The 10,767-nt window shown below is 38.6% G+C and overlaps 1 protein-coding gene across 1 annotated transcript in view; it reads left to right on the forward strand.

Moving 5' to 3' along the window:
* The window catches only part of AP4E1 (adaptor related protein complex 4 subunit epsilon 1), a 95,517-nt gene that overhangs the window by 34,112 nt on the left and 50,638 nt on the right, over positions 1 to 10,767 (forward strand). Inside the window, exons 11-13 of the mRNA XM_017896204.1 lie at positions 4,517 to 4,656; positions 6,324 to 6,436; positions 6,549 to 6,667. Coding sequence (XP_017751693.1) covers positions 4,517 to 4,656; positions 6,324 to 6,436; positions 6,549 to 6,667 — 372 coding nt within the window. The remainder of the gene's footprint in view (positions 1 to 4,516; positions 4,657 to 6,323; positions 6,437 to 6,548; positions 6,668 to 10,767) is intronic.

Here is a 10,767-nt window from a genome sequence, read left to right on the forward strand (position 1 = left end):
AGGCGGAGTCTCGCTCTGAAGCCCAGGCTGGAGGGCAGCAGCGCGAACTCGGCTCACTGCAAGCTCCGCCTCACGGGTTCGCGCCATTCTCCTGCCTCAGCCTCCCGAGTAGCTGGGACTACAGGCGCCGGCCACCGCGCCCGGCAAATTTTTTGTATAGTAGAGACGGGGTTTTACCATGGTCTCGATCTCCTGACCTTGTGATCCGCCCGCCTCGGCCTCCCAAAGTGCTGGGATTACAGGCGTGAGCCACCGCGCCCGGCCGGGTATTTATATATTTTCAATCTGATAACCAAGATGGCTACTTAATAACTAATGGGCTGGTAGCATATACAGTGTGGGTACAAAGGGATGATTCATGTCCCAGATGGAGTAGGATGGTGCAAGATTTTATCATGCTGCTTAGAAAGGCATGCAGTTTAAAATGTATGAATTATTGATTTCTGGAATTTTCCACTTAATATTTTTTGGGCTCTGTTTGTGGGTAACTGAAACCATGGGAAGCAAAACCACAGATAGGGGGTTTGTAATATTATTGTATTTAATAATTATACTTGCACTTAAAAATAAGAGTCACAGGGAAAATAGGTGACTTTTAAAATTATGAAGGTTGATCTGTTTGATCCCTTACCTGCAGTGAGATGAGTGATTTGAATTCTTTGAGGAGATACTGAGTATCCTTGGTGCCCAAAGAAGGCACTAAAGTACTGTCTTCTCAGTGCTGTTATCACTTCTAACCTCTATCAAATGATACGGCGAGAACTTTGGTCCTTGGATGTTTGGTGATCTGTAGCTTGGGGTAGGATTCCCTTTTACCAGGTTTTATTACCTCTCTTATATACAGGAAGAGAGAAGGTGAGAAGGAGCTACCAAATCTGAACAGAAAAGACCTCTGGCAATACAGTTTATAACACCAAACCCCATACAGTTCTGGAAATGCTATATTTCATGGTCTTAGAATAGGAGATAAATTTGATGTATATTATCTAAAGCTATATAACATAATTTGGAGTCCATAGGGAGCATGTCTGAAGCAGCTCCATAAATTGAAAGCTGTTGATGGGGTGGCCTATGTATTTTTAGATTTAAGTGGCGTTACACATTAACTGAAACAGTTTAAAAAAAAGTCGAGCAGTGGGCAGAACTCCTAGCAAAGAGCTCATGGAGTCCCGCCGAAAGAGCAACCAAGATGAAGATGATACCGAGCCAGAATGTGGACAATTATGTCCGTGAAACCAAGTTGGACTTCCAGAGAGTTCCAAGAAACTATGATCTTACCTTACATCCTTAGGTCCCACAAGAATATGTAAGAGCTTTAAATGCTACCAAAATGGAGTGAGTATTTGCAAAACCATTCCTTGCTTTGCTGGATGGTCACCAAGATGGAGTCAGTTGCCTTGGCAAAGCATCCAAAGAACCTGGCTACTGTCCTTTCTGGGGCGTGTGATGGAGAGGTTAGAATTTGGAACTTGACTCATCAGAAATGTATCCGTACAATACAAGCACATGAAGGCTTTGTATAAGGAATATGTACTCACTCTTGTGGGACTTCTTTTTTCACCGTTGGTGATGATAAAACTGTGAAACAGTGGAAAAAGAATGGACTAGGCTATGGAGATGAGGAAGAGCCATTACGTACAACATTAGGAAAGACAGTGTATACTGGGATTGAGCATCACTGGAAAGAAGCTGTTTTTGCCACATGTGGACAGCAAGTAGACGTTTAGGATAAACAAAGAACTAATCCTATATCTTCAATGACCTGGGGATTTGACAGTGTAAGTAGTGTTAAATTTAACCCAATTGAGACTTGGGAAGTTGTGCGTCTGACAGGAATATAGTACTGTACGATATGAGGCAAGCTGCTCCTTTGAAAAGTTATCTTAGATATGAAAACAAATACAATCTGTTGGAACCCTATGGAAGCTTTCATTTTTACAGCAGCAAATGAAGATTATAACTTACATACTTTTGATATATGTGCACTGGACACTCCTTTAATATTCCATATGGATCATATATCTGCAGTGCTTGACATGCAGTACTCTCCCACTGGGAAAGAGTTTTTGTCTGCTAGTTTCAATAAAGCTATTTGAATCTTTCCTACAGACAAAAGTCAAAGCAGGAAGGTATATCACACAAAGCGAATGCAACGTGTTATCTGTATAAAATGGACTTCTGATAGCAAGTATATTATGTGTGGATCTGATGAAATGAACATTTGCCTGTGGAAAGCTAATGCTTCTGAAAAATTCGGTATGCTTACATCACAAGAAAAAGCAGCCAAGGATTATAACTAGAAATTGAAGGAGAAATTTCAGCATCATCCTCATATAAAACGTATAGCTCGTCATCGACATCTACCAAAATCTATCTACAGCCAGATTCAGGAACAGTGCATCATGAAAGAAGCTCGTCAGAGAAAGGAAGTTAATCGTATTAAACACAGCAAGCCTGGATCTGTGCCAATTGTGTCAGAGAAGAAGAAGCACGTAGGGGCAGTTGTAAAATAATTGATATTCCTAACAATCCTGATGTATAATTATTTGTTACTTTTGATTTGAGAACTCTACAAATAAAAGTGCTGGGACTAGATTAATTGCATACATTTTAGTTATATGTGTAGAGCTTTACTGTTACTCCTTTTAGCTGCCCTGAAAAATGATCCTTAAAGGCGGCCTAGTTGATAAGACTGTCTAACTGTTTTATCCTTAATCTGCATTCTTCTTTCATTGAAGAATACAGTATTTGCAACTAACTCATTTTTTCCTGTTTTAATTACAGATATACTTACTTTCTCTCTGATTTGTTGTTGTAGACACTGCACATTCAAATTGACATTTAAGACCAAACATCTCTTATGTTATCTTTAATATATTACTTTGAATAATGATTACAATGATGTTTCTTCCTATGATTCCACATAACATTTAGAAGAATGATGTCAACTTTTTATAACTGAATGTATTTCTAGTGCTTTACTTATATTTGGCTTTTTGACTCTTACAAAACAATCAGCCTGCATTTATATAACTTTTATAAATAATATAATTTGGGTTGAGTTAAGATAATAAAACTTTCTTTCACATTGAAAAAAAAATCTTTGAAAGTATGTTATCCTTTGTGCTTGAAGTCCTGGCTATAAGGATTGAAAAATTAGAACCCTAAATATACTGAGCAAGTTTGACAAATATGTGGAAATTATCTTGCAGCTAATATTGCTGATCCAAAAACACCAATAAATGATGCTTTCTCAGTATCGCCTTTGGACTTACTGATTTCTGAGAGTTATATTTTCAAAACCTTAATCTAGAGCTGTGGAAAGCCATGCAAATGGGAACTTACTCTGGTATTGGTCTTCCTTCATCTTATTTGAAGCAGCAAGAGGTATATTCCTCAGCACTTAGAAAGCAGCTATAGCAACTGGACACTGTGGCACACCTGTAATCCCAGCACTTTGGGAGGCCAAGGTGGGCGGATCACCTGAGGTCAGGAGTTCGAGACCAGCCTGGCCAACATGGTGAAACCCCATCTCTACTAAAAATACAAAAATTAGCCAGTCTTGGTGGCAAGCTGAGATTGTGCCACTATACTCCAGCCTGGGCTACAGAGCGAGACTCCATCTCAAGAAAAAAAAAAAAAAAAAAGAAAAGAAGGAAAGCTACAGGCCAGGCACAGTGGCTCATGCCTGTAATCCCAACACTTTGGGAGGCCAAGGTGGGAGGATCACTTGAGCCCAGGAGTTCAAGACCAGCCTGGGCAACATGGTCGAACCCCATCTCTACACAATACGAAAAACTTAGCTGGGCATGGTGGCACGTGCCTGTAGTCCCACCTATTTGGAAGGCTGAGGTGGGAGGATTGCTTGAGCCCAGGAGGTGGAGGTTGCATTGAGCTGAGATTGTACCACTACACTCCAGCCTGGGTGACAGAGCAAGACCTTGTCTCAAAAAAAAAAATTCCATCTTCTTCTTCCTTGATGACTAAGATTTTGAACTAGGCTTTGTTAGACTTTGGAGCATTTGAGCCACCAGCCTTTGTCCATCCAAACAAAAGCTGTTTGCCTGTCTTCTGTTGTTTGGGAAATAGTCTGCTGTCTTCTGTAGCATGGGAAATAGTTTCCAAGACTAGATTTATACACACATACATACACTTGCATATATACACACCCATAGGTGTAGGTAATGTATATTTAAGGGTTGTTATGTTTTTAGAAAATATATATCTGTTGTATTTGAACTTTTAAGTCTCTAAGTGTTCTGTCATGTAAAGATGCCAGATTGTGATTATCTCAATGGAAAGCTTATAGATATTGGAATTGATAAGTCATTTTTTGACAATAGTTTTACCTTTCTTAAGCTTTTCATTGAAATTTGCATTTCTTACCTGTTAACTGGCTACCCAGTAGATCTCCATAAAAGTAGAAGAATCAACTGTATGATCAACTTTTATGTTACTGTACTCATTGGTGTTATGCATAGTTTTATAATGTTTTTAATTTCTCTTCTTTAAATAGACTCTGGAACTTCTTTACAGAATTACTAATGCACAGAATGTAACAGTTATTGTCCAGAAAATGCTTGAATATTTACATCAGAGCAAAGAAGAGTATGTCATCGTCAATTTGGTCGGCAAAATAGCAGAGCTGGCTGAGAAATATCCTTTTATTTGGACCATGAGTCTTAAAATAGTAACACGGTGACTTTAAGATGATTGGTATAGATATGGTCACTTGAAGTTGAGTTCAGAGACCTAGCAATACTTTTATTCCTGATTTTCAAGCCTCTTGTCAGAAAAGGGATTTGTGTAGACCTCTTAGGAGATGGCTTTTTTTTTTTTTCTGATTTCTTTTATTCATGTTGTCAGTATTTTGAGCAGGAAGATAGAAGAACCTTTATCCTCTTTATTCCTTTTTCAGTCCTGCCTCGTCTCTACTTCTATCTTGATTTCTTTTCTGAGTAAAAGTTCTTGTGTTTTGGGGAAAGCGGAGGGTGTGTGGGAGTGGTCAGGATGCTAAAGTTATCCTTTATTGTTTTATGCTGGAAATTGTCACAATTAAGTAGTTGGGAACTCTATTAACATGTTACTCTTCTTCATGTTTGTTTCTTGAAAGTCAGAAGAACTTTACAGGTCATAAGGATATTCCATTCATTAAAAAACATTACTGTTTAGGCCGGGCGTGGTGGCTCACGCCTGTAATCCCAGCACTTTGGGAGGTCGAGGCGGGCGGATCACCTGAGATCGGGAGTTTAAGACCAGCCTGACTGACATGGAGAAACCTCATCTCTACTAAAAATACAAAATTAGCTGGGCGTGGTGGTGCATGCCTGTAATCCCAGCTACTAGGGAGGTTGAGGCAGAAGAATCGCTTGAACCTGGGTTGCAGTGAGCCGCGATTGCACCATTCTACTCCAACCTGGGCAACAAGAGTGAAACTCCATCTCAAAAAAAAAAACAAAAAAAAAAAAAAGTGAAAAAAGTTACTGTTTAATTATAAAAAAGAGTGAGTGAATACTGTTAATGATATTATATTGGAAATTGCTTAAGTCTAGTTTTGTCCTAGTCAGTACTATAACTCTGGCCAGCAGAATGATAGAACTTTAGAACTGATGAGGAAGAGATTAAAAAAGAGGCTGAGCACCTATAATCCCAGCACTTTGGGAGGCGGGGGCAGGAGGATTGCCTGAGCTCAGGTGTTCACGACCAGCCTGGGCAACACAGTGAAACCCTGTCTCTACTAAAATACAAAAAAAATTAGCTGGTGTGGTGGCATGCACCTGTAGTCCCAGCTACTCGGGAGGCCGAGGCAGGAGAATTGCTTGAACCCAGGAGGCGGAGTTCACAGTGAGCCAAGATCGCACCGCTGCACTTCAGCCTGGGCGACAGAGCAAGACTCTGTCTTAAAAAAAGAAAAAAAAAAGGAAAAGAAAAGAACAGATGCTAAACGATTTGTTCAAGTAGACATACCACAATATTTAGCTTCTTTGAAGTGAATTATATTCTTTTTTGAAGACTATAATTTTCCATTATTTGCATCTAGTTAGCTGGTTTGTTTCTTTCAGTTATTTCACATTTATTTATTGGATGACTGTTTTGTGCAAGTGTGGTGCTAAAGTGACAAACTCAGTTTATGAAGTTTATTAAATAAGCTTTTACTGAGTACCCATTTTACATAAAACTGGGGTATAACAATTTATGGCAGAGGTTAAAGGTAAAAATGCCATACTAGGATGAATTGGGGTTATTATTTTAAAGGTTGCTACAGAAGGATAATTTTAATAAGTAGCATTTGGAAGTGTACTTGTTCTTAACACTGTGGACACATATGCTCCTGATAATGCGTGGTTTATTCAGACAATGAATGCTGTGTTTTCAGTAGGAGGAGATGTAATGCATCCTGATATTCCCAATAACTTTCTGAGACTACTAGCAGAAGGTTGGTAGACTATTACATTCTGTAAAGTAAACATTTTAAAGTTAAATGTTTTTATTACAGAGTCCTTAGATAAGTTTGTGGAAATTAAAATGGTGTATCAATTTCTTTGTAGGTTTTGATGATGAAACAGAAGATCAGCAATTAAGACTCTATGCAGTTCAGTCTTACCTCACTTTACTAGATATGGAAAATGTGTTCTATCCACAGAGATTTCTTCAAGTTATGAGTTGGGTGAGCAAAGTACATTAAATCATATAATTTTTAAAACATTTTTTATACAAACCAAATGTTAACATATTTCCTTCAGAAACTATTCACCTCTACTCAGCTAATTCCTTCAGCTGTCAGTTTTTCAAATGACCACCATCTATCACTTAACTATTCTCTGTTTTTTCTCTCTGCCATCTCACTTGTCTGGTCTTTTACTTGTCTCTTTGTGTTTACAGTGTTTTGTTGTGTTTTTTATGTGCGTCTGTGTTTGAATATTTGAATACTCATTTATCTCTACTATATTAGTTTTTTAAAAAATTATAATCCATAAATTATTTTAACCAAATAGAAAGAGGTTCATCTTTAAGAGGCATTTTCTAGGTACCAGGCACAGTGCTGAATACTTATATTATTAACTTTTTTTCTTCTTCTTTTTTATTTTATTTTATTTTTTAAGTTCTAGGGTACATGTGCAGGATGTGTAGGTTTGTTACATAGGTAAACGTGTGCCATGGTGATTTGCTGCATCTGTCAACACATCACCTAGGTATTAAGCCTAGCACACATTAGCTCTTTTTCCTAAAGCTCTCCACCCCCACCACCCTCCCTGATAGGCCCTGGTTTGTGTTGTTCCCTTCCCTGTGTCCTGTGTTCTCATTGTTCAGCTCCCACTTATAAGTGAGAACATGTGGTGTGGTTTTCTGTTCCTGTGTTAGTTTGCTAAGAATAATGGGTTCCCAGCTTCACCCGTGTCTCTGCAAAGGACATGATCTTATTCCTTTTTATGGCTGTATAGTATTCCATGGTGTATATGTACTACATTTTCTTTATCTAGTCTATCATTGATAGGCTATCTGTGCTATATTAGTTTTCTTATGCTGTATAACAATGTTACCACAAACTTAGTGGCTTAAGACAATACAAATTCATTATCTCATAGTTTCTGTGAGTCAGGAGTCCATGCATGGCTTAGCTGGATTCTCTGCTTAGGGTCTCACAGAATTGCAGTCGAAGTGTTGGCACCTTGCAATCATCTGAAGCTTGACTGGTAAATAATTCACTTTCAAGCTCATGTGTGGTTGTCAGAATTCATTTTCTTGTGGCTGAGTTTTTGTGACTGAGGGTTTCACTTTCATACTGTCAACTGTCAGCTGTCCTTAGCTGCTAGAGCTGCTTTCAGTTTCTTGCCATGTGGCCTACCAACAGGGCCACCTGCTTCATCAAAGCCAGTAGTGGAGATCTTTTTTTTTCAAGACAAAGGTCACAATTTTATGTAATATAATCACATGTAATTGCATACAGCTCATCACCTTTATGTATTCTTTCTTGTGCACATAGGTGAGTGTTTCTTTAGGGGAGATTTAGAGAAGTGATATGGTATGCACATTTTAATATTTTATAGAATTGCCAAATGTCAGCATGTTAGCTTAAATTTTCCCCAGATTTTTACTTAAATTTTTTCTTTTCTCATCTGCAGAAAAGTTCAAAGACTGAGATAATAAAATATACTTTTATTTAGCTTTTCAGTTAAAAAAAATTTTTTTTTTTGAAACAGAGTCTTGTTCTGTCGCCAGGCTGGAGTACAGTGGCATGATCTCGGCTCACTGTAACCTCTGCCTCCTGGGTTCAAGCGATTCTCCTGTCTCAGCCTCCTGAGTCGCTGGGATTGCAGGCGCACGCCACCACTCCTGGCTAATTTTTGTATTTTTAGCAGAGATGGGGTTTTGCCATGTTGGCCAGGCTGATCTTGAACTCTCAACCTCAGATGATCCACCTGCCTCAGCTTCCCAAAGTGCTGGGATTACAGGTGTGAGCCACCGCACCAGACCCAGTTAAATATTTTTAACTACATTTGTTTTACTATATCTGCATCTATAGGTATATCTAGGTCTACCTATATACAGTTTGTTTTGCTGAGCTGTTTAGAATTGAATTGCAGACATTGTGGCACTTCACCCCTAAAACCTCAACGTGAATCTTCTATGAATGACATAACTATAAAACTGTTATCATACCTAAGAAGTGTAAAGAGGCCAGGTGCAGTGGCTCATGCCTGTAATCCCAGCACTTTGGGAGGCTGAGGCGGGCAAATCACGAGGTCAGGAGATCGAGACCATCCTGGCCAACATGGTAACACGCCGTCTCTACTAAAAATACAAAAAATTAGCCAGGCGTGGTGGAATGCGCCTGTAGTCCCAGCTACTCGGGAGGCTGTGGCAGGAGAATCGCTTGAACTCAGGAGGTGGAGGTTGCAGTGAACTGAGATCGCGCCACTGCACTCCAGCCTGGGCGACAGAGCAAGACTCTGTCTCAAAAAAAAAAAAAAATTGTGATTTGAGGATCACAAATTGCCTTTACTTATGTCTCTTTAGCCTTTTTAAATTTGTAATGAACCCCACTTTCTTTTGGTTTTTATGACTGATTTTTTTGTTTGTTTTGGATGACTGCTGTTCACTTATAGAAGGTCCTACATTCTGGATATCTGATTATTTTTGTTCAGGTTAAACATTTTTAGTGAGAATACTGCATAGGCAATGTTGTGTATTTCCTACTGTATCATATCAGGATATATATAATGTCAGTTTGCCCACTTATTGGTGATTGTAAGTTTAGAAGTTTGGGTTAAGATGGTGGCCTGGTGCGGTGGCTCATGCCTGTGATCCCAGCACTTTGGGAGGCGGGAGGATTGCTTGAAGCCAGAGTTTGAGATCAGCTTGGGCAACAAAGTGAGACCCAGTCTCTACCAAATGGAGAAAAGAAAAGAAGGTGACCTCCAGATCTTTACATTGTAAAGGTATCTTTCCTTTTTGTAATTTATAACTAATTTGTGAGGTGATTCTATCAGGGTGTACAAATATCTTTTCCTCATTTATCTTCAATGGCTTTAGTGTTGATGATCCTTCCTGAATTGATTATTTGTTTTTGTGGCGATTAGTTTTTTTGGTCCATGAATGTGGCATGTCACTCCACTTAATTTAGATTGTCTTTTCTTTCTTTCTACAGCGTACAGGTCATGTACAGTAGGTCCCCTTATCTGTTGTTTTGCTTTCTGCAGTTTTAGTTACCTGTGGCCAGTCATGGTCTGAAAATATTAATGGAAAATTCCAGAAATCAACAATTTATAAGTTTTAAATTATGTGTTGTCCTGAGTAGCATGATGAAATCTTGAGCCATCCCACTTCATCCTGCTCTGCCCCACCTGGGACCTGAATCATTCTTTGTCCAGTGTATCCATGCTGTATACACTACCTGCCTGTTAGTCACTTAGTAGCTTTCTAGGTTTTCAGATGAACTGTAGCATTATTGCAGTGCTTATATTGTAGTAACCTTTATTTACTTAATCATGGTCCCACAGCACAAGAGTTGTGATGCTGGCAATTTGGATATGCCAAAGAGAAGCTATAAAAATGGTTCCTTTAGGTGAAAAGGTGAAAGTTCTTGACTTAATGAGGAAAGAAACATATGCTGAGGTTGTAAAATTCTACAGTAAGAAGGGAAATTGTCTCTGTGAAATTGTAAAGAAGGAAAAAAAAATCCTGTTAGTTTTGCTGTCATACCTTACACTACAAAAGTTATGGTCACAGTGTATGGTGAGATCTTAGTTAAGATGGAAAAGGCATTAAATTTGTGAGTGTAAGACATGATCAGAAGCATTTTCCAATTGATGGCAGTTGGGTTCAGTACTATTTTCGGATTCAGGCATCCACAGGGAGTCCTGAAACCAATTCCCTTTAGATGCAGAGGGCCAACTGTATATACAAATACAATAGCTTTTGTATTTTGAGCTTGTAATCTACAGTCTTGCTGAACTAACTTAATAGTTCTAGGAGTGTTCTTGTAGATTTCTTGAGACTTCGTTAAGAATTTTATCTAGTGTCGTGAGGGCTATTGGTCTGTAGTTTTCATTTTTGTGGTATTCCAGTTTTGGTATCAAAGTAAATACTAGTTTCATAACATGACTTGGGAATGTGCCCTCCTGTTTTCTGGAGGAATTTGCATAAAGTTGCTGTTAATTTTCCTTTAAAAATTTGGTAGAATTTTCCAGTGAAACCATTTGGACTTGTAGATTTTAGGGGAGTTATTAACTTACAAGTTCAATTTTCTTAAAGAAAATCTCTTGA

This window comes from Rhinopithecus bieti, unplaced genomic scaffold, assembly GCF_001698545.2.
Source record: "Rhinopithecus bieti isolate Rb0 unplaced genomic scaffold, ASM169854v2 scaffold_27781, whole genome shotgun sequence".
Lineage (NCBI taxonomy): Eukaryota > Metazoa > Chordata > Mammalia > Primates > Cercopithecidae > Rhinopithecus > Rhinopithecus bieti.